Source organism: Saccopteryx bilineata, chromosome 4 (genome assembly GCF_036850765.1).
Source record: "Saccopteryx bilineata isolate mSacBil1 chromosome 4, mSacBil1_pri_phased_curated, whole genome shotgun sequence".
In the NCBI taxonomy this organism is placed as follows: Eukaryota; Metazoa; Chordata; class Mammalia; order Chiroptera; family Emballonuridae; genus Saccopteryx; species Saccopteryx bilineata.
In genome coordinates, this window is record NC_089493.1 from 28,942,132 (window position 1) to 28,966,617 (window position 24,486).

A 24,486-nucleotide genomic window follows, 5' to 3' on the forward strand; every position below is an offset into this window, starting at 1 on the left:
TTGACTAGTTTTAGGCATAGTTGAATCCAGGGCCTCAAGCATTGTGCTAGTGAGGGCTCTGTCTCTTTCCACCTTTTACACTTTTCTTTTCATGGGGCAGGCAAGGCAGCCCCGTGCTCAGCAGCCCCAGCCTTAGTGCTCATCACACCAGCGGAAAGGCATCCCTTTCGACAGCTGTGCTGAAGAGAGCCCTGAAAGGTCTGATTAGCTGGCTGGGTTTATGCCCATCCCACCAATCACTGCCACCCAGGGAATCGGGCAATCTGACTGAATCATCATCATTATCCCGAGTGTATGAATAGCACACTAATTTACAAAGCCCTTTACAAAGCATTTTCATTTATTTCATTTTTATTTTATTTTTTTGAGAAAGAGACACAGGGACAGACAGACAGACAGAAAGGAGAGAGATGAGAAGCATCAACTCATAGTAGTGGCACTATAGTTCATTGGTTACTTTCTTATATGTCCCTTGACTAGGGCGCTCCAGCTGAGCCAGTGACCCCTTGCTCAAGCCAGCAACTTTGGACTCAAGCCAGCGACCTTTGGGCTCAACCCAGCAACCATGGGCTCATATCTGTGATCCCATGCTCATGCTGGCAACCCCGTGCTCAAGCCGGATGAGTCCATGCTCAAGCAGGCAACCTTGGGGTTTTGAAACTAGTTCCTCAGCCTCTGTGATTGACGCTTTATCCACTGTGCCACCTCCTGGTCAGACCAAAGCATTTTCACTTATATTATCACTTCATTGGTCCTTACCTCCTGGGAGGCAGAGATGGAAGAATGGGTAAAAGTGAATACCATTATACAAGCCCATTTTATAAGCAGTGTGGACAGAGCTAAGAAGAGTTTGCTATACTGCTCGTTTATCTGAGAACCAACAGTCTCACTGTTAGTGAGACTGAGGCAAGAAGTTGTTTATGAGTGTTTGGTCCTTCCGTCTGCAGACATTTATATTGGGCACACTAGCCTTCCCAGTGGCTCAGTATGGAACAGCTGGGGTTATAGCTGGCTTTGGCCTCCTCCATCCTTGGGCTGCCATGACGTGTGGGGAGGGAAACGGAGAATCCTAGGCCTGGTGGTTTGCTGTAGCCAAGTGCCTACCAGCACATTGTGTGTGTATCTGATCATTTGAAAGTTTTCCTTGGCCTATGCCCTCATGTTTGGGCTGAGGCCGAGGTGGTGGTTCCTGATCTCAGGTGGTAGAGGCCCCAGCCTTTGAGATGGCCAGAGCCTTGTGGGAGGACCGTCTCTGGAAAGGTAAGGTTAAGTGCCAGCCATGACGAGGCTGTGCTCTCAGAGGTATAGCTATATCCCAAGGTGGAACAAGTTCCCAACTCAGTTGGCTCATCGAGGCAGGTCCTCCTACAGGCCAGGACGCAGGCTCTGAGAAACAACACAGAGCCTAGGGCTGGATTAAACAACTCTTCAAAGGACAGAGATCCTTCTCAGATGAACCTGTTCCCCCTCTTTGGGTAATCTGACCTACTACTAAAAACAAAACCCCCAAACCCTGGGGCCAAATGTTTAGCATTTCTGTGTTCTGTGCTGAGTCTATTACCAGTCAGGCCTGGCCCTTAGGAAGTTGTGCCACCTAGGTCTCTGACTTCAGGCTGTCGCCATGATTCTGAGGGGTGTCTGAGAGTCGGTGATAAGGGGCCTAAGCCGAGGGCCTCCGCATCAGGCAGGCTCATCTAGAGAGGGTGAAGCAGCACAGAAAAACGTATCCCTTTCAGCCCAAGGTGATACAGGGCTGCATTTAGATTTTTCACACAAGCCAAAATTTCAGAAAAGGAGCATCTAGGACCTCAGTTGGCCCACGTGGTCCGTTGGAAGAAGATGCCTTCATTGGGTGGACAGTTACAAAACAGTGTCCCTTCTGGGCTGTTAGTACAGCACAGTTGGAACTCAGCCCCTGTCAGTGTCTCTGCCCACATCATTTATGGAATTGGGTAAAACCTTCTCAAGCACAGAGTCGATTTGGACAGTATTTTTAAATGTCTCACTTATCTTTATCCCACTTGATTTGAGTTGAAAGAGGGCTAGGTTTTTTTGGTACTTTTCAGTGTGACACAGGGTAGAATCATTGGTCAGAGTCCCTGGAGAACTTGCTGCAGATTCCTGGTAGGTGGGAACAGTCAGCTGGGAGGCGGATCTTCTTGGGGATAGAGGAGCAGTTGAAGGAAACAGATGGAGAAGCTAGGGGCCTGTTCTCTTTACACAGTTCAGTGGAATTGGGAATAACCTTTTTGAAGAGCAATGCATAGAACCTGTTAGTATTTGAAAAGTACATGCCCTTTGCCCTAGAAAGTCTGCTACTAGGAATTTGTCCTATAATAAATACATACTAACAATGTATAAGGTTGTCCATTGTAGCATTGTTTGTAACAACAATAACAAAGAATGGAAACAACCAGAAGGTCCATTGATAGGGGACTAGTTAAATGTACAGAACATAAGTGGAATAGTACTGTTTTGTCTTATGAAGGAATGGCTTGATAAAATGGAAAGATGACCCCTGGCTGGATTGCTCAGTTGCTTAGAATATTGTCCGGAAGTACAGAGGCTTCTGGTTCTGTCCCCAGTCAAGACATATACAGGGACAGGTCGCTGTTGCTCTTTCTCTCCCTAAAATCAATAAATAATAGTTAAATTCTTTTTAAAAAATGGAAAGATATCCAAGATATATATATCAAGATATATATATAAGTACATATCAAAATATATGTATATATGTATATGTATATGTATCTATATATAGATATATGTATTTTTTTTAGAGAGAGACAGAGAGATAAGCATTAACTTGTAATGGCTGCATTTTGGTTGTTCATTGGTTGTTTTTCATACATGCCTTGATTGGGGGTGGGCTCCAGCCAAGGCCATTGGCCCTTGCTCAAGCCAGCGACCTTGGGCTTCAAGACAGTGACCTTTGGAGTTAAGAGAGTGACCGTGGGATCATGTTGATGATCCCATGCTCAAGCCGGCAACCCCTCACTTAGGCTGGTGACACCAGGGTTTTAAATTTGGGACCTCAGTGTCCCAGGTTGATGCTCTATCCACTTTGCCACCACTGGTCTGGCTATCCAAGAGATACTGTTAAGTGGAAAGAAAAACAAATTGTACAACGTTATGTATAATCCTCTTTGGGCAAACCTTGCTGGAAATTGATAATCAATCTGTTTATCCTGGGCTGAATCTCTACATTTATGGAAGCTAGAAGGCTGAGCTTATGTTGACAGAAAACCAACAAATGAGCCAACCAAGCCTTGGGACTCCTCTTCCATCCAGCTCCTAGAAGGCCCTTCCTCCCCTCTCTCTTCCCTTCCAGCCTCCTGGTGTGGGCTCTCCTGAGCTCCCCTTGGCAAGCTCCAGGAATCTAGTCATGTCTATGACCCTTGGAGCCTACCTTGGGCTCCACCGTCAGTACCCTGTCTCCTTGCGGGGAGAGTGAGAGGAGTTCTCCTGATTTTTGAGAGACAGGTGGCACTGGCCTGGAGCAAAATTATCTCAAGGCATGTGGTTTTTTCTGTCAGACCCTTCCATGGATAATGAGGAGATGCCACAAGCAATTTATCATGCCAACACACCCAGCTTGTCCCTCCGGTCTTCTTTTATGTCCCTGCCTGAGTCTACCCAGTGGCAGGCAGCTTTCAGCAACAAAAGCCAGGGTGTAATGTGGGGTAGAGTTGACCTTGACCCCAGATTTGCAGAACTGAGAGCTCTGTCAGGAAACCAAATTAGAGCAAGGGCAGGGGATATATATTCAGGAACCTTGAGGAAAGTCTGAGGACAGGGCTGCAGAGCCACCCACTTCCAGTGCAGCCTTCTGAAGCACAGAGGCCATCTGCGCGGAGTAGACATCGCAGGGTGGGAGTGGGGAGCCTGATGGCTGCTGTTGGTTCCTGGGCTAAAATATCCGCTGATAGAGCAAGCACACCCCAGCCCTGCTGTCCTCGTCCCCTCGCCCTCACTGTGAACATTCCCTCCCACCTGTTTCTTTACTACTTGCTGAAAATAAAAATGTGTCTGTGGGGTGGGATGGGGCTCAGCGCTGGGCAGAGCTCTCTGGAAGTTGAAAGCATTCTCAGTGTCCCTGGACCTGTGCCTTTCTCATGCCTAGCATCACCCCTCCAGTCAGTCCTGAATAAGTATCTTGCAACCTCCTACTGGCCTGGGCGTCTGAAGGACAACACATACAACATTGTTTCTCTCCACTGACTGACAGTGGAGTTCAGAGTTCCCTGCAGCTTGCACTTGGCTGCAAAAGCAGATACAAGGTGTTTCCTGGTGCAGCCGACACAGTTCATATGACATGAAGACTCGGGTGAAGTGTCCTGGGGCCTGAGAACAGCCTCCCCTGGACCAGTTTCCCAAGCATGGAGCGCTGGCCCTGTGACGGGGGAGCTGAGCTGGCAGGAGAGGAAGGTGGGTAGTAAATATTCACCAGAAGGCCCTGAAGCACGGCAGATGTTGGGCAGAAGCCAGCTGATGAGAAAAGAGGTCTTTAACTCCCCTCACTCCCCCTTTTTTTGAATGAAGAAAAGGGCTAGGAACTAACTTCTACTTATGTCCCTCTGGATAGCTTGTCTGAGTAGATCATTTAGCATCTAACCCTGGACCTTTAGGTCCCCGTGGTCTAGGGTAGATTTTATCTTTGTTTCAGAGGTTGGGAAACTGTGGCACGAATTAGGAAGTTAATTTCCCAGGAGACATCAGTGGTGAAGCCAAGGAAAGAACCCGGGGGGAAGCCTGTTGGAACTGGCTCCATGTTGCTCCCGGACCCAACCCATATTCATCTGTTCTCAGGCCAGTAGGGCTTTACAGCGGACATTTATTCTGCCCCCAGGATGTACTGAGGCCTTGTAAACCCCTCTGTTTTCGGGGAGCAAGCATGGCTCTTCGCCACCCCTGCCAAATTCTAAGGGTGATGGGAGGGAAGGCAGCCAGGCATGAAGTTCAGGTTCTTTTTTTTTTTTGGCAGCCACTCAATGACTGGGATGAATGGCCGGGGTAATCACCGGCCACCACACGTTGTTTGGGGAACATGCACAGTAGGACAGGGACCCTGAGGAGATGTTAGCCTGGGGTGCTTGAAAGCAGAGTGCCATAGCCAGGGGCGCCCCTCCCTAGGGGGCGGGCCCAGACCGAGCCCAAGTCCTGCCTGCTTGGGCAGAAGTAGAGGCCAGTTTGCTCGCGAGGGTGCTGTCCCCACAGCACTGCACTGCCAGAACGCTACAGATGGGAGCAGGCTGCGGCCAACTTCCCTAGCTTTTGAAAATCCTGCATCTTAATTAGTTCCCTACTGCTTTTGTACATGGCCCACATTTTAATAGTCTCCAGGCTTGTTCCACCATTTGCTCTCGGATGTTCGGAGTGATTTCTCTTCTCCTCGACAGTCCCCCTGACTCCTCCGGCACCCTCCCAGTCCGGGAACAACTTAGGGAACGCCGATGTGCCAAGCATGTAGCCGGAGATTGATGAGCCTGTCAGCTGGCTCCCTCTGCCCCCGCCCCTCTCCTGTGTGCTCCTCAGGGGGATGAGCCTGGCTGGGGGGGGGGGGTGAGATGGGGGAGGTGAAGGAAGAACCCGTGGCGCCCTAGCCAGGTGTGAGCCAATGGACAACGTGACCTTCTCCTGGCCTGCAGAGAAGTCTGGCTGTGTCCTTCCGAGGGGGAAGGACACTCCAGCTCCCACCCCCATCTGTCAGTGCTTATCTGCCTGCGCGGGGGGTTGCCTTGAGCTTGGTAGGCTGGGAGAATGGATGCCTTCAAGTGCATCAGGGGGAAATGACCAGTCATTTATCTCTTTCCTGCAGTGTCAGAGCCTGCAGCCATCCATCCTAGAGGCCTGCACCAGCAGCTTCTTCAGCTCTTGTTGGCCTCCTGAGTGGGGGAGCGGGAGGCGAGTGGGCTGGCCACTGCAGCCCCTGCTTCATGCCATGCCTGTGTATGGGCTTGTACATTTTTTAACTTTCCTGGCAGTCTTGGGAAAGAAGCTGGGTCTGGGGGCCTGAGCCCTGGCCACCTTGGCCCTGGAAGGCACACACTTTGAGGGCAGGAGCCCTCCCATTTTATTCATCTGTATCCCTAGCCTCCAGAACTTAGTAGGCTTGGTGTATAGTAGGTGGACAATAAAGATTTATTAAAGGAATGAAGGAAAGAAAAGTAGCTGGTGTTTGATCTCAAGTGTGATGAACATGGCTTCGCTCTCATCATCCCCATTTCACAGATGAGGGATACTGAGCCAGGGAGAATCCTTCAGCAGCTGGCCTCGCTTCTCATCCAGTCTCCAGTCTGGCCTGTGGACTGTCCCAGTTCTGCCGTCTTGCTTCTCTTTGGTAGGCACTACAGCTGTGCTCTGCAGGAGGAGGACACTAAACAGGGATCACAGGCCTGGGTTCCAGTTCAGACAACTCCACCGACAGGCTGTGTGATTTGGGGTGGTTACCTAACCACTCTGGCTTTGATCCTTCTTTTGTAAAAGGCAGCACGGTGGCCGCACTGCTCACGTCACAGGGTTGTTCTGAGAGCCGTGTGGGATGGGGGAGCTGAGGACCTGACAGGTGTGCGGAGGCACTGTGCTGCCCCTCCATGCTGCGCTGCTGGGCGGCTGAGGGAGGGGTCTCTGCCAGCGCTGCTTCTGGCCCCAGCACCAGTGGAGCACCGTTGCGGGCAGCCCCTGCCCAGCTGGAGGAGAGTGTGCTTTCTGGCCCACAATGGAAATGCATTCTGCCTTGGAGACTTTTTAAAGGCCGAACTCTGGTATTTTCTAAGGAGAGAAACCCTGGCATCTGATTATGGGATCAACCTTTAGCAGAACCTTAGCTTTTACAAACTCATGCCTTTTGTCCTAGAACTCAGGCCTCTGGCATCTGTTGCCTGGGACACAGATAAACTTGGGAGACATCCCTGCTTTTATTACAAAACCAGTGCGCTAGGCCAGGCTGGATGGCTGAGTCTTCTGCCCTTGGGCTAGGCTGGTCCACCTTCTTCTGAGCACTGGGCACCGGGCTGGTATACCTGGCCTTTACCCTGTTCACTGTGTGGGGATGGCCTCTGCTCAGATGCCAGGGAATTGCACCCTAATACATACTGCCCCATGGATGTGTCTGACAACCAAGGTGTAAGTATTATGAGGATGGGGCTTGTCTGTATCATAAGTGGACCTCTCCTAAGCTCAGTGTCTCATTGGTGGGGCTCTACACAAAATATTGCAGTAACTACTAAGTGTTCCCAGCTTCTGCCTCATTCCCCTTCGGGTACTTTCAGAGTGATACTGTTACAGTGGAACCATTATCATGCCACTCTTTGCTTGACACCTCCAGTGGCTTCCGATTGTACTCAGAGTAGAAGCCAACATTCCCACAGTGACCACAAGGCCCTTCAAGGCCTCTGCAACTCTGAACGGGGCTCTTCTTCCCACTGGCTTGCCATGCTCCAGGCTGGTGAGCCTTGGTACTGACAGCTCCTTTGCCTAAAATGTTTATTTTATATATATTTTTTCTCTCCCACCAGAATAAAAACATCTACGAGGCAGGAATTTTTGTTTCTTTTGTTCACAGCTCTGTCCCCAGCACCTTGCACAGAGTCTCGTACATAGTGCTTAATAATTATTTGTCAAATGAATGAGTAGAGTAAGACATCCTGTCTGTGGTTCTGCCAGGATTTCCAAATCTGCAGGTCAGTGTCCACGCTGGGACTGAAACAGGGCCAGCATCTCGGCCCTCGAGCTGTGTGTCGCCTGCAGCCTCTGTCCTCTACGCTGCTCTGGACTCGGCCTCTTTGCTTCCATTCTCCCTGGGCCCGTGCCCATGCCCGGGCTGGGGGAAGGTGTGCCACACCATCTCATGCTCTGAGAGTGTCAGGGTGAGGAGTTTGCAGAGAAGTCTAAGGAGAAGGGGGCTGTAGCAGGTAAAAACAAGGGGGTGCATAGCCATACCCCGTGTGCCCAGCACTCTGTTGTATCCATGATCTTATGCCCCATAACAACACCAGGAAGTGGGCTTTGTTCCCCCAGTTCTATAGATGAGACCAAGGCCAATGTATGTTTAGGGTACGAGAGCTGACTGTTCACCCCAGCGCAGCTGCACTTTCCAGTTATCTGTATTTCCTTGAACTGTTTCACCATTCAATCCATTCCTATCATTCCTCCCCTTCCCACTGTCCTGCTAAGCTGCCCTGACCTGGTCTGTTGACCAACCCAGTGGTGGCCTCCTTTAACAGTGTGGGAGTTTTTCTGCATCTTGGGGTGGGGGAATGCTTCTCTGTGGTTCTGACCTTTGTGTCAGCCTATGAGTGGGTGGGTTGCTGCAGTAGGGTATGGGGACCAGAGGTCATTTTATGGGAATGATCAACCCCCCTGTAGTGTGGGTACTTTGGGATTCTTAAACAAGTGATAACAAGGGCCTGAAGAGTGTAGCCTGGGTGAGGGGTCCTCGACTCTTATCTATTTTGAGCTCTGTGAATGACAAAACAGTGAGTTAAATGCTGCCAAGAAAATGGCACCCCTGAGGAATGAGCAGATGGATTCCTGGACCTGCCATCATCTCAGAAAATCAGGTCTTTGGTTCCCCCCAATGTCTGATGGGGACAAATGAAACAATGATTCTTAAGCTCACTGCTTCTTGGTGTAAGGTGGTGTATAAGTCCAGGGATTTATGATGAGCTTTACTCCTTGAAATAATAAGCACTCAGAGAGAAACTGCACATTTGTATTTTAAAAGAAAAACTAGAGGCAGGTAAAAACAAAACAAAATAAACTGAGCCATCACGATCTAGTAGAAGGATTGTCTGCCATTGTCTGTGGGATTTCTCCTTCTCTTTTGCGCCATAACTCTATCTCCAGACCCCTGCCTCAGAGAGAGCGCATGATGGATGGACGGATGGATGTGCCTTGTCGGGTGTTTCACCGCAATTTCCCTCGGGGAAGTCTGTCTGTTGGCAGAGCACAGCCTCCCGAAAGATGGTATCTCTTGCAAACTCGACAGCTAACAGACAGCTCTTCTTTTTGTATATTTCCCCAAAGAAGAACTGTCTTAATCTGTTTTTTATGTGGCATATTTTATTATAATCCATATATGACTTGCAGGTTCCCAGTTCTCCATCCTGAGCCAAGGGAAAAAAAAACCACGCATGAGGAGTCAGAGGCTCCGTGAGCCTGTGTCACCCAGGCTTGTGCATTTTTAAATGACCTGGGATTTAATTACTCACTGTGCTCCCATGTTGCACTTTCGGGCTCATCTTGCCTGCATCCTGTTAATGAGCTCAGTGGCTCCATCAACCCAGTGGAAGCTTTGCTTTCGGTGCATTTGGTGGCAGGCTTAGGGCACCTGTGTCCAAAGCATGTGGCTTTGATCTCCGTCCAAGAGGATGCTGCCCTGTCCACCCTGTCCACAGCGCTGGGGAGAAGCAAGCCTCTGCTCTTTGCTGGTGATTTTCTTTTCTTTCTCTGCTTTTATTTGTGCTTTTCTTTCTTTTTTTTTAAAGACTTTCTGTGCTTCAGTCCTTGTTTGTCTAAGAGGTTTTTTCTTATTTGGAAACCGATTTGCTTCGGTTTGCACAGAAGCTGTCTCTGGTGTGATGGATCGTGCTGGAAGTCACCCAAGGAGTATCTCTGTTCCCAATTAGAAGTGGAGGCAGAGCTGCTTACGCGGCCCAGGGAGGCGGCTGGCTTGGGTGACAGCTGCTGCCGCTCTGGAGAGAGTAACGATCCGTGGGTTTATATTCATGTGTATAAAATCAGGCTAATTTAAAAGTGAATTATGTGTGTGTTTTGGACCATTTTCTTTTAAATGTTAAAGGTCTGATGGCTTCTGTCAGGTTATGTGGTTCCTAAATTTGTGTGTTTCAAAATGAGTACACTTTTAAAGAATTACTAAATCCTACATCCAGGTGAGAGGTATTCAAATAAAACCGAATCAATGAAATTCCTCAGAGCTCAACAGGGAGCGTGTGTAGGATGTACATTGTGCAAGAGCTTAGACCTGTTACCTTCTTTTCCTCTTCATTCTGGAACCTCCTGTGGTCAGGAGCCAGGGACCGTACCCTGTGCAGGTTTGTGCAGAGGACGCTGGTTAGCATGTTACTCTTACCCGTGGTGCTTTGCAGCCAGGTTTGCCGGTGGTCAGCTAGAATGCTGTCTGAGAATGGTGCTTGGCCAGGTATTAAGCAGGCAACATAAAGAACCCTATTTAATGTTTTTTCCTTTTTTTGGAAGCAAATTATAGTAAATACTACTTTTAATGCTATAAACCTGCACCAATATGATAGCCACTAGATAAATGTGCCTACTGAGTACTTGAAATGTGGCTATTTCGAATTGAGCTGCTATCTGTGTAAAATACACAACTAGATTTTGAAGACTTAGTGCAAAGAAAAGAATTAAAAATTGTATTAATATTTTTATATTGATTATATGTTGAAATGATCATATTTGGATATATTGGATTACAGAAAATATATTACTAAAATTAGTTAAACCTGTTGCTCTTTACTTTTTAAAATGTGGCTACTAGGAAGTTTAAAATTCTATAAATGGCTTACATTATATTTCTGTTGGATAGTGCTGCTACACCATTAAAATCAGAATTATCCGAACTTTAATAATAATATGTTATAGGGCACTCAGAACATCCCAGACTCTATATGCATCATGTAATTTTGAATCTTAAGTTTTGAATAGAAAAACCAGAACAAAAATTGATAAGCCCCATTTTTCACTTTATTTCTCACACTGGTTTTTGTTTGTTTGTGGATCTTTTCAGTTTCTTTGTGCAATGTATTAATCTTGTTAATTCTCACACCAACACTATTTAATAGGTGCTATGATCATACCCATTTAGCACAAAGGGAAATGGAACCTTAGAGGTTTAAATAACTAGCCTGTGGTCCCTCAACCAATATATAGCAAAGCTAGGATTTGACTCCAGGGCTGTCTGAAAGCAGAACTTCTGTTAGATAGAGCCAATTAGATATCTTGGCAGTTAGGCAAGCATGATGCCACTGCATCTCTCTGTGACCCTGGGAAGGCCTTCTTATCTTCTGTGTTCCACTTTCCTCATGGAGAGATTGGCTGCTGGATGCTGCTGGAAGCTCTTTCAGCGCTGTGCATGGAGGGAGCCCATTTCAGAGTTTCCATTTTGGTTTTCTTTTCCATCTTGATTCTTCTACTCCGCTCATTTAGTAAAGGACCAGAGGACCAAGAGAGTAGATGGAATTGTGAGTAGGCAGGGTGGAGGAATATTTAGCATGGCAGTAAGAAGGACCAGAGAAGGCAGAGGAGGACGCTCAATCGAGGACAGATTCTTTGTGTTAGTACTGTTGTGGCAGAGTAAACACCAAATGGGGCTGTTCAGAGAGAGCAGAGCCTGGAACTGTGACATAAACCTACCTTCCACCTCAGCAAAGATCTGCCTTTTATATCAGAATATGAAAACTATGGAGAGAGCCTAAGAATTCAGTGAAAATGTACAAAGGTTTGGAAACAGACTTTTCAAAGAAGGACCAGAGAGGCAAGGTGAAATCGGTACCATTTAGAGATTAGGTGAATGGGTTCTGGAGGCGGATTGGGGTCAAGGCTGGACTCTATCTACCCTTAACCAGCTATGTGATATTAAGCAAGTTCTATACCCCCCCTAAGCTTCAGTGTCTGTATCTGTAAGATGGGTTAACTGTTTTTACCTCTTGGGTAGTGGTGGGGATTAAGCAATATGTAGCAACCACAGATGCCACCTTTGAAATGTTTGTGTGCCAAGCACCCTGCATGAATACAAACCTATCAACACCCATTAGGGCTCAGCCTGGCCCTACAAACTACTAATAAGGATGCATTAAGTTGAGCTCTTGTCACGGTCTATAGAAGATCACTTGGTCTCATTCTCATCCTACTATGTTACTTTTTTTTTTTTTTGGCGAGAGAGAGAGAGAGACAGACAGACAGATAGGGACAGACAGGAATGAGAGAGACGAGAAGCATCAATTCTTCATTCTGGTTCTGAAGTTGCACACTCTAAACTCATTAAAGCAGACAGTTGCTTATCTCTGACACTGATTTCAATGTAACTTGACAAAGACAAAGGTCTTCCCTGATCCTGCTATCTAAAGTAGACCCCCCATCTTATTCCTCTTTCACATTTCACGTTGTTGGTTTTCTCCATAGCTCTTATTACAATTTGTGATTGCATATTTGTTTTGAATTTATCGTGTAATATCTATCTCTTCAGATTGTAAACTACATAAAAGCCAGGATTATCTTCATCTTCCCCTCCAGTGAACCTAGTTCCAGCATAACAGTTGTTTTGTAGCAGGTACTTAGTAAATATTTGTGAATGAATAGATGGATGAATGAGTTTCAGAGGTGGTTGATTTGGTGGTATTGCTTTTTATTTTATTTTATTGTATTTATTTTTAATGGGGTGATATCAGCAAATCAAGATACATATATTCAAAGATAACATGTCCAGGTTATCTTACGTTCAATTATGTTGCATACCCATCACCCAAAGTCAGATTGTCCTGTCACCCTCTATCTAGTTCTCTTTGTGCCCCTTCCCTCTCCCTCTCCCCCCTCCCCCCCATAACCACCACACTCTTATCAATGTCTCTCGGTCTCACTTTTATGTCCCATCTACGTATGGAATAATGCAGTTCCTGTTTTTTTCTGATTTACTTATTTCACTCCGTATAATGTTGTCAAGATCCCACCATTTTGCTATAAATGATCCGATGTCATCATTTCTTATGGCTGAGTAGTATTCCATAGGTATTGCTTCTTGATGGAGTAGAATCCTCTGCTTCCTTTTTTTGGGGAAGAGAAATCTCAAAAACCTGTTTCTTAAGGGACTTTAGGTACCGTTTCTCCTTCCCACCTTCTTCTGGGGGCTGGTCACCAAGGATGTATATTTCTTCAGTTTTAATGGGATACTGAACGCTCCTTCCCCGTGGACTGGTCAGCCTGCTTCTCTGGCTTCTGCTTGAGGTTGGCCGTGGGAGGGCAGGGCAGGAAGATGAGAGGATGGAAGGGCCAGAGAGGTGTCCCCATGCCTCCTTCTCTGACCCAGGAGCTCAGCAGGGGCAGGGCTCCTCAGCTGCAAGCCGCAGCTCCTACCTGGGAGCTCTGCTGTGGTGCTTTCCCCAGGCCCCTGCAAACACTCCCCCCTGTCTCTGCAGGAGTAGCAGGTAATGGCTCTTCCCTGGTAACTTCCCTGGGCGATTTACCACCCTCTGTTGGTCCCTTACTTCTGCCCACACCTCTGTACATAGTCCCTAATCTCTCAGTCCCCCATACAAAAATGGACATTCATCTTCTCTGGTAGCTTTCCAGGGCACCATTCCCTGCACCCATATTATCTGCTGCAGGGAGGGACCACACATCTCATTGTCACGGGGGCACGAGGTACAAGATTAGAGGATAGGGTGGAGGAATATTTTGTAGTAAATCAAGATATGATTACTTGTACCTAAGGTTTCTGTTTTTATTGAAACAAAATCCCTCCTTTGGGTTAGCAGTTTGGGGAGCATATTGAGAAAGGGTCAGCTTCTCTCTAGTCTCTCTCTCATGGGCACGACTGGCTCTGGCTGCCACTGCTCAGCTGGCCCCATGACCTCAAGCTCCAGGTAGCTGATCAAAACTGCTGATGTCTTCAGAAATAATGCCCTGGTGTGCAAACACTGTGGCGCCCGGCTGCTGGGCTGGGGCCGGCTTGGCATCTTGCTTGCTTTCTCCCCTGGGTTTAGAGGCTTTCGCTTCCCAGGCGAGTTGTTAAGAACAGTCTCTCTGAGGTTGAAACAGCTTTCATGGAGCTGACTGCAGCTGGGAAGCCAGCATGGCTGAGGGGAGGTCATGGAGTTGCCAAACAAGAGTTGGACTCGAGGGAGAGAATACTAAGACATGGGGCCAGTATTGGCGTACTGCTTCAGAGTTTTCAAAGAACCTCAATGTAAAGAAACACATTTTGGCCCCACACATTGGCCCTGGGAATGCTTGGCCTTGATTCCTGCACTTTGTAGGTGCAAAAAAGGACTCTGGGCTCCTTGAGGTTCTTGCCCAAAGTCACAGGGCTGGAGAGTGGCAGAAGCTGGACTGAACCCAGGTGGTCTGATCCCAAGTCCATCTGGTGCCCTCTCTGCTATCCCTGAGGGCGCAGTGGGGGGTGGGGGACTCTATCTCTGGGGTGGAGCTGGACTCAGAGAAGCTGGACCCAACTCCAGTGCCCCATTCCACTTGCAGGAGAGTGCAGGTGGCCTGAGTCCTAGCCAGCTCTGATTCCTGCATGCCCTGAAGGGCCATCTCTCCTGTCCCTCCTGCTTCCAGTGGCCTGACCCTGCTTTTCTGTCCTTGTTTTGCAGAAGTGGAGCTACCTCTGAAGAAGGACGGGTTTACTTCGGAGAGCACCACACTGGAAGCCTTGCTCCGAGGTGAAGGGGTTGAGAAGAAGGTGGACACCAGAGAGGAGGAGAGCATCCAGGAAATCCAGGTAATCTGAGCCCACCGGTGAGGAGGCGCCAGGAGCACCACCGGGTGCCTCCAGACCCCAGCCTCAGCCCAGCCCTCCTCTCAGGGTCCAGGGCTGCCTCTCAGACTGCCTGGGCCCCGTTGCTGGGAAGCTTGTCAGTTTTCTCCTGATTTGACGTGTCTCTCAGAAGAAGCCATTGTTTCTCTCAAATTTGTTTCTCTTTTTCTGCCTACTTATGCACTTAAAATCTGTCTTGGGGGCCTGCTGTGTGTCAGGCATGGAGCGAGGTCCTGGGGCACAGTGGTGAGCCAAGCAGATGGAGTCCTCACTCCCGTGGAGTGAACAGTTCAGAGTCCAGCTCCAGACCTCAGTGCTGTCTACATTAGCTGGTGCCCAGTGAGCCCCTGCCGCCCTGCCCTGTGCCTCACCCCGTCCGGCTGTGGTTCACTCAGTTCTTCCATGGCGCCACCGCTCCTCCCTCATGGCTGGTGTAGAAGTCACCCTCCAGGCGGGGTTGGTGGCTCCTGTTCCTTTGTGTTCACTCTGCTCTGTTCACATTAGTAAGGCTCTCATCAAGCAAGGTTATAATGGTGTGCTCTCACCATTACTTGTCTGTCTGGACTCCCCATTATTGAATGTAATGATTGGCACAGAGTACGGTAATAATGTTAAATAATGCAAATATTAAAAAATAGTAATAATGTAATTAAAATTATGTTGCACCTGTTAAACTTACATTTATATTGTACGTTATATATGCTATATTACATATTTATTAATTTCATATTCAATTTAATGTTTATATGTTAATTTATTAGCATTATAATTACATTAACAACAGTTGATTGTTTGGTTTCCTTCATAAGTGCTCCCAGTCTGTGGGCTCCATCGAGGTATAAGGAACATGCTGTCACGTTCACCATTGTGCCCTTGGGCCTTACACTTGCCCAGCAGAGTCAGGCCTCAGGAAAGATGTGGAACGAATCAGTGAGTCTGGTCACCTTCACTGCTGTTCACCTGGTTCAGATGGATGGTCAAGGCTTTTCCATTTAGTTGTCACAACATATCTTATAGTTGTTGCTTCCTCGACTTCGCAGAGCTACAGCCCAAGTACAGATCCTTAGCGACATCACCTTTATTTGTCTGACACACCGCTGAGTGATCTTCAGCGCTTGTCTCTCTCTCACACCCAACAACCATTCATCAGGAATCCTGTCGACTGTGCACAACGTAAACCCAGAGCGGAGCCCCTTTGCCCCACAGCCCTGCCCTGTGCCAGCCGCTCTCCTCTCCTGTTCCAACTGCTGGGACTGCTTTCTGAATGGCCACCCTGCTAATGAGGCTGCGGGGGAGCCTTTTAACATTTAAGTCGGGTCCCGTCCTTCCTGTGCTCAGACCCCACCCAGGGCGGCTGTCCCCCAGAGTACCTCTCTGCTCTTCCCCGCTCTGCCCCAGCACGCCGCCCCTGTGCGGCTCCTGGACCTCGCCGGGCACACCCAGGCATCCTGTTTGCTCTCCCCCTCACTGTTTTCACAGTTGTGCTTCCATCTCTTTCTTCCAAGAAGGATAGTATCCTGACGGCTGTATGGAGTACCGCATCCAGGTACCCTGCCCACTCCCCGGCCCCCTTTCTCTGACTCTGCTTTTCTTTTCCCCACAGCTCTGATCGCTGTCTCATGTCCTTTGTTTATTTTCTGTTTCTTTCACTAGCACGGAAGCTCCTCAGGGCCGGAGTCTTGTCTAGCTCACTGACAGGTCTCAGCACCCACACAGTGCCTGGCGCACGAGAAATGTTTTCTGAGTGGTTGCACGTGTGGACACGGTCCTCTGAGTTGTCCCACTCCAACCTTCTGCCCAGCACTGCCTACGTTCTTAGCTGACCTTTCGTCCTGAAACATTAGATCTTGCTAAGAAACTTAGCTAGAACACTTTTGTTTCCTACTAAATAAAGCCAAAGTGATGAGCGTGTCCTTCCGAGGCCTCTTCTCTCAGCTCCTAACCTAGTTTTCAGGATAATTTCCCGCTGTCCTTCAGCTTTCTTCCCTCTGTCCTTTGCTCGTGCAGTGCCCTTTATTTGATGTCCTGTTCTTCGCCTCTGTGTGTGCCTGTGTGTCCCGACCCCACCCATCTTTCCGTCTCAGCTCTGTGCCACCTTCCCCGTGAAGCCTCCTTGAGCCCTCCACAGCTGGGGGTCTCTTCTTGCCTCTGGCATTTAGGGTTTCTAGTATATTTTTTGTCTTTGTCTTTTGCTGTTCATGTATTACCCTCCATTTTTGGACTTTCAGATCTTTGAATTCAACACCTGTCACATCTGTATTGCCCACTAGAGTATTTTTTGTTTGTTTCATGTAATGTGACTGAATCAGTGAATGGGGCAGAACCATTGCCCAGAAGCCTCAATGCTCTCGTGACAGGTAGCCTTTCCCCTTTAAAGCTGGTGGTGGGTTGGAGTTCTCAGGCAGCATTGGGTTGTCAGTGTGGAGTCATCGGTATCATCATCGTCATCATCACCATCAGCCCACATGTAAACTCTGTGTCTCTGTGTAGAGAGCGTGAGCTACCATCTACTGTGCCAGAGGCTGAAACCAGGACCATAGCCAAATGCCTTGACATGGTTTTATTGACTTTGATTATTAAAGTAAAGTACATATGTAATAAATAGTTTGGTTAATTTTTTTTATTCATTCAACCAAAGTTTATTGAGGGCTTCTTTGGAGCAGGTATGATGTTAGGTTCTAGGGAAAGAGAAACCAGGAGAGACCTGTCCTCTCTGCTGATACTTATACTCTGGTGTGACATGTAGGCAGAAAGTCAGTAAACAAATAGAGCAGTTGCATTTCAGGATCAGGCCATGGAAAAGACAGAGTGTGGAGATTCAGTGTAAGAGAAGGAATAGATTCCAGGGAGTGTCCTAAGGGAGACAGGCATTTCACCTCAGTCCTATGGGATGAGAAGCACCCAGCAAAAGTGAGGACTTCTGGGACAAGCTTTCTGGGCAAAGGAACAGTTTGCTCAAAGGCATCAAGGTAGGCTTGAGCTTGTCCTGTTTAAAGGACAGAGGGCCTGTGTGGCGGAGCACAGGGCCAGGGCGAGACGGGCCAGGATGGAGTGCAGGGAGGGGTAGAGGGGCCAGACCACTCCAGCCTCCTGGGACATGGACGAGGCTCTTGATGTCATGGGAAATGGGAAGGGAAGCCATTTGGAGGTTTATTTTTATTTATTTATTCATTTTAGAGGAGAGAGAGAGAGAAGGGGGGAGGAGCAGGAAGCATCAACTCCCATATGTGCCTTGACTGGGCAAACCCAGGGATTTGAACCGGCAACCTCAGCATTCCAGGTCGATGCTTGATCCACTGTGCCACCACAGGTCAGGCTCATTTGGAGAGTTTTAATCAGGGTAATGAATTTGTGTTTCATCAAGATCCCTCTGGTCCCTGCGTGGAGAGTAGACTGGATACAGGGCCAGCAGGGGATGGGGAGAAACCAGATTTCTACAGTGTTCCAGGCCACAGATAATGGAATCTTTAAAAAGGAATTCCTTTTTTTAAAAGATCAACCACCAACCATTATTATCCTTGCTGTAAAGACTGTTTAGAGTAACAGGGAGAAAGTTATTTTAAAATGTTTATTTTCCAGATAATGTCCTTGGACCGGGAATGCAAGTGTGTTACTGGCAGGTCAGCTACACCTCCAGTTGGCCCCCTCTGCCCTTCATGCCTAATACAGGACACCCCTCTTTTTTCTGTGTCCTGCATATGACCTTTGTTTGTTAGGAACTTTTGCTTCCTCCCGAGTTATGTAGAGAGGCTTCTGGTGTCAGGGCCTTGTTGCAGGAAATGCAAACATGCTGGGTGGCTGCTGTCATAGCTGAGGCCTGGGGCACACAAAAGAGGTTCTAGAGAGGGGAGCAGCCAGGAGGGAGGAGGGCTGGAGCCTGGGGGAGAAGCCAGCTTCCTGGAGGCCATGGAGGCCGTGCAGCCCTTTGGGGACTAGCTTAGCTGCCTTCACCAATCTTACTTTCCAACCTAGAGTCCATATTGCAGATAATAAAGATCTTCATAATAAAAAATGCAAGGAGTCAGAATTGTGCTGAGGTGCTAGGGGCAATGATCTTTAAATTCTCAGCACTTGGAACTTACCAAGATTAAATGACTTCAAGACCCAGAAAGTTAGCAAGATGGCTGTATGAGCAGTAACAACAGTCGTAGTAAACTACGTTTTTTCACCAAAGGCTGCAGAACATTTGACCATTCCTTGTCTTGCTCGGCTTTTGCTCATGTTCCCACTTACCGTGCAAGAAGCCGAGATGCAGGGCGGCGAGGAGGTTTGCTCTGGAGCTGCACCAGCGTTTCCAGCTGTAGGCCAGCGGTCGTGTCTAGCAGACGGTGCTTCTCTGTTTGATGGCTAAGGTTGGCCCAGAGACTCATAAGTGCTGTCACCTGATGGCTTCCCAAATAAACCTAGTAAGGAAGCCAGAGAAGAATTTACCAGACTTGTTTTGAGTTCATTGGGAGGATTTGGTAATTAGCAGTAGCCTAAGCCCTGTGAGTGGAATAGAACTCTCTAAGAAGACAGTGGGGGAAGGTCACTGGTAACTTAACTCCTGGGCTTCCTGCTTTGAGGACAGGCCACTTGAACAATGTCAGTGATACCAGATGTCAGTGTGGTACGTGTTGCTTCTCAAGCCTTTTTGTATGTCTGTGGTTGTCACACCATCACCACAGAGTGGATACTGTTATCCTGTATAACATGGTACCCACCCACTTTGCTAGTTTCTTCCTGAGTCACTGAGCTCTGGCCAGTTGGCCTCTTTTGTGCTTTCTAGACAAGTCATATTCTTCTCCCTGCCCCCATTCCAAGGCGAGTCTTTTCTCTCCTTTACAGCTCAGTTTTCTTAGGTCATTTTTTTAGGTGGGCTTACCTGACCCTCAGTGTATTTCTTCCTAATACCCTCTAATAGCATCTTGAACTTGTTTGTCACATTGTTGTTTAATCTGACCTCTCTTCACTAGACTTCCAAAATCCATTTGGAGCCAGGACTAGAGCCATTTTGTGGCTTGTCTAGCATAGCACCTGCTTTGTAGTCAGTACTAGACAAATGTTGGTTGAATGAATGAATAATAGGGAAACAAGCATGAAGAGAACACAATTCACTCAAGGTCACACTATGAGCCCATAAAGAAACCCCCAAGGCCCTTGATGTGGATTCCAGTGAGCTCCTTGCTCTTTCCCCTTGTCCCACTCCCACTCTGGGGCCTGGGCCCTCTGCAACAATCTCTTACCTTTCACTTAAACGTAGAGATACACCCCCCACCTCTCCCAAAATGAGTGAAGTGCTCAGGTCCCTAAAGGAAAGATATGCCATAATACACCCTGGGGTCTTTGCACACAGGCTGAGAAACAAGTGGGAAACTCTGAGCTGATGAACTTGACCTTGCTTTGGTCATGGATTTGCTGTATGATCTTGAGCAGTCAAATCTGTTTGCAGCCTCAGTTTATTCATCTGTAAAATGGAAATAGGATTCTCTTCTACAGTATGACACACAACTGTTGGAGAGACAATTAAATTGTTGATCTTTAAGCTCCATTGTAAATAATGTTCTGTAATGAAAAAAAAAATTCACTAAAATATAACTGGGTGATTATGAACAAGACATTAATGTCAAATTCTGGTCAGATGAATAGGAAGTTACTTATTTTATTTTTTACCTTTTTAATGTTTATTTTATTGATTTTAGAGAGAAAGGAAAGGAGGAGGAGAGAGGCAGGAACATTGATCTCTGTATGTGCCCTGATTGGGGATTGAACCGTCAACCTCGGCCCTTTGGGATGATGCTATAACTACCTGAGCTCTCCAGGTTGGAAGGGCAAGAAGTTACCTGTTTTCATCAAACAGGGCAGGGTTCCAGCATGGCAAGGAAAGGAGAAACCTATTTTTATATTTAGGAGCAAAAGGAAATTACATTAAAGAAAGAAATTTTTGACGAAGTATTTTGGGTCCGTATAGAAAACTGTTCCTACCAGAGTATTTCTTTTAAGAAAACCCTTCTTGGGCAAAGAGTTATAAAAGGTCAGTGTTCTGGAAGGACTTGGCTGGAAGGGGCCCAAGGCTTTGAGAGAAAGTTGGTATTGCCAAGTGCTAAACTCTGGGCAGCATTCTGGAAGCTCTGCTTCCCAAGCAATGGCAACATCTCATTGTGTTAAAACACAGCAGTACAACAGCACATCCTCAAATTACCCTCTGATGGTTTTTTCCCTTGACATTTTATTTCTTAACCCGTCTCTTCATTTTCTTGTCATTTCAGAGGGTTTTGGAAAATGATGAAAATGTAGAAGAAGGAAATGAAGAAGAGGATTTTGAAGAGGATATTCCTAAGAGAAAGAACAGGACCAGAGGGCGGGTAAGCTGGGATGCCACGAGGGATGGGAGAGATCAGAGAGGTCAGGGCCACGCAAAACACTGGTCCCCAGGTGAAGTTCCACTACGTCTAGACTAGAGAGAGATCATATTCATGGTCTTCCTTGCAGAATATAAGAGAGGAAAACTCCAGAATGGCTCTGATCCAGTCCTAGGGGCTAGCCTGCAAGAGGACAGAGCTGGAAGAGGGCGAGGAGGCAGGCGGTGCCCCGAGGGCATGCTGAGGGGCTGGGGAAGGTGGGTGCTGGGATCAGGGGGAGGGTGGGGAACAAGGAAACATTGATATTGGTCCCTGGGACTTGGGCATAAAGGAAGGCTGAAAGTTTCCTGTCCCTGCAGCTGCCCTCAAATAACAGGGTCAGGATGCCTACATTGGGGTGTGTTTTCATTGGGCAGAGCGTAGGACCACTGCTGAGGTTCCCAAGCAGGTGTGGTCTGGGCTTTGGAAGTTGGTGGTCATAGGATGTGGCAAGAAAGCGCCAGAAAGTCCAGGAACGGCAGAGGGTGAATCTGTGGTGGAAAGAATAAAATATGAGAATGGCTTTTGAGGGGAAGACACCAAACCAGCATTTGGTGATCTCAGGCATTCAGGTTGGTCTTCCAGAGTCTTTAATGTTCAAGCCCAGAGGGGCTTTTTGTGGACAACATCCGGAGTCTATAAGAGGATCTGACAATAACCCAAGCAGAGAGGGACCTTGAGTATAAACTGCTCACCTAGAGAATTGACTCACCTAGAGAATTAACTCTCTTGGCTATCTGGCTCCTTCAGGCTCTAGGCAGGACCCTTACCTTTTCATGGATAAGTGGCTTATCCTTGGTGCCCTGTGGGTTTGGATCTAGTGATAATTATGGCAAACTTCTCTATTTCTGTGGTTTTCTTGCTTTAGTACACAGCAGAGTCACCAGGAAAGCCTGTCAGAATGCATACTCCCAGGACCCAGTCTCAGACGTTCTAATTTAGGGGGTCTGGGGGGGGGCCTGGAAACCTGTATCATAGCCAAGTTTCTAGGTCACTGGTACAAGTGGTCCAGCTCTGCCACACTGAGCTGAGCTTCTGCACCCTGTTGGTAGGAACTGGACTTTGGCAGTCTGGGCAGGGCGGCCCTTTGGTGCTGCTCACCTTATGTAGTGGGCACCCGGCTCCAGCCGTGATCACTCACCATTTTGACATCTTATTTTATTCGTTCTTTTCTTCCACTTTTTATTGGTTTTCATGTTTTAATTTTTTGTGTGTGAAGTAGTTAAAGGCAAGTCCTAGACTTTTTATCAGTTAACCTGCATACAAGTGTATATCTCTAATAACATCACTATTATACCCCATATAAAAAGAACAACTTTTCTAATATCTACTACCTAGGCCCTGAACATATCTCCCTGATTTTCTAAAAAATGCCCTTTACAGTTGTTTTGTTTGGAACTTAAGCCTCTTGGAGTCTACAACATACCTTTACTTTGCTCCACCCTACCGCACACATAATTTATTTATTAATTTTTTGGCATTGTTTTTTCTCCATGCCATTTATGTGTTGGAGAAGTTGCATGGTTGGTCTTAAGGAATTTCTCACATTCTAGATTTGGCAGACTGGTGGTATTTAAAGTATTCCTTTATCCTTTTTCCCCTGAAAACTGGTGATTTGACTAGAGACTCGATTAGATTCAGGATGTTTGTGTGTGTGTAAATTTTTTGGTGGGGCAGGATCTTTCCTAGGTGTGATGTGTGTGTCTTTCTGCATCATGTCAGGAATCCTACGCTGTCCAGTAGTTCTGCTTCTGGTGGTGGTAAAATTGCTAGTTGGGTTTGGGTGTTATCAGCCTGATCTCTTCTTATAAAGCTCCCCATTGAGTGTTCACCTAATCATTTTGGTAGCCATTGATGAAGTTGCCTAGACCCAGGAGTTCATTGGAGGTTATAAAATAATGAATATGTAATTCTATCTATGATTAAAGTAGGCTTTAGAATGTAGAATTTCTGGTCTTTTTGTGAACTTTAAGAGGTGTGTGTCACCTCCAGGCCCGTTTTCCTGTCCGTCCCTCAGCCCAAAGCACACTTACTCGAGTAGGTGGTGGAGGGAGGAGGGTCTTCACATCTTCTCCATTCCCAGCCTAACCATAGATGATCGGACTTGCAGCCCATCGAATATGAATAGAAGGTCTTTGTAGGCACATCAGCGGTAGCGGCAGCAGCTATTTTTACTTACCATGTACTGCTGTACACCAGGCAGTGTGATGCGGCTCTTGACAGTAAGAGCTACCACATAGAGGGTGACAACTGTTCTTCATTAACTGCTCTGGCCACATGTGGCTACTGAGCACTTAAACTGTTGCTAGTTCAAATTGAAATGTGCTCTAAATGTAAAATACACACCAGATGTCGAAGACAAAGTATGAAAAGAATGCAGAACATCTCATTCATATTTTTATACTGATTACATGTTGAAATGTTTAATATTTTGGTTATATTGGGTTAAGTAAAATATATCAAAATTAACTGCACCTGTTTCTTATTTTCTTCTTTTTATTTTTATTTATTTATTTATTTATTTATTTTTTAATTTTATTTTATTTATTCATTTGAGAGAGGGGAAAGAGAGAGGGGGAGAGAAGGGGGAGAAGGTGGAAGCATCAACTCCCATATGTGCCTTGACCAGGCAAGCCCTGGGTTTTGAACTGGCAACCTCAGCGTTTCCAGGCCGACACTTTATCCACTGCACCACCACTGGTCAGGCTTCTTCTTTTTAAATAAAAATGTGTCTACCGGATAATTTAAGATGCTCTGCGTGGCTTGCATTGTATTTCTATTGGCCAGCACTGCTTCTTTCATTATTTCCAGAGAGGTTGAGTTCAACCTACTAAGGATTTGAACACAGGTCTGAGCTTTTTCCACTGGGTCAAGCGTGGCGTAGTCCCAATAAGTGGCCAGTGACCATTTTTTTCTGAGTGAATGATTGAATGATAGAAAAGGAAAGAAAAGTCATATTTCATTCAGCTTTGGGAGCCGACAGAAGGCCTGAACACAGTGAGGGGACTGGATAGGGCTAAGACTAGCTCTGGGCCCACTTCATGCTGGCCAAGGAGCAGCTGAATGACTGTACGTTGTACAGTAACGTTGTGGACGTGTTGCCTTGGTGGGAGCCATGGAGGACCTGGAAGAGTGTAGGTGAGCCTGCGTGGGCTGGAATAAGTGTGTGGAGCTGCTCAGTGGAGCCACCCTGTAAAGTGGTGTGCTCAAGCTGCCGCTGGCTCCCAGAGAGCAAGCCCACCCCCTCTGTTGTCGGGACTGAAAGGCAGTTTAAGGCTGTGTATCTCAATGGGTGTTGTCTGGACTGCAGCATCAGTATCACCTGGGAGATGGTTAGAGATGCAGGACCTCAGACTTCACCCTAGCTGGACTGAATTAGCATCTGCACTTTAGAGCGGAGAGAGAGAGAAAGAGAGAGAGAGAGAAGGGAGGAGCAGAAAGCATCAACTCCCATATGTGCCTTGACCAGGTAAACCCAGGGTTTTGAACCAGCAACCTCAGCATTCCAGGTCGAAGCTTTATCCAATGCGCCACCACAGGTCAGGCAGCATCTGCACTTTAATAAGAAGACCCCCAAGTGCTCATAGAGGAAGC

At 47.3% G+C, this 24,486-nt stretch overlaps 1 protein-coding gene across 2 annotated transcripts in view; it reads left to right on the forward strand.

Annotated features, from left to right (window-relative positions):
• The window catches only part of DPF3 (double PHD fingers 3), a 247,505-nt gene that overhangs the window by 115,641 nt on the left and 107,378 nt on the right, over positions 1-24,486 (forward strand). For both annotated transcript variants that reach the window (XM_066277060.1, XM_066277061.1), the window contains exons 4-5: positions 14,349-14,476; positions 20,761-20,856. In XM_066277060.1, the coding sequence (XP_066133157.1) occupies positions 14,349-14,476; positions 20,761-20,856 (224 nt within the window). The remainder of the gene's footprint in view (positions 1-14,348; positions 14,477-20,760; positions 20,857-24,486) is intronic.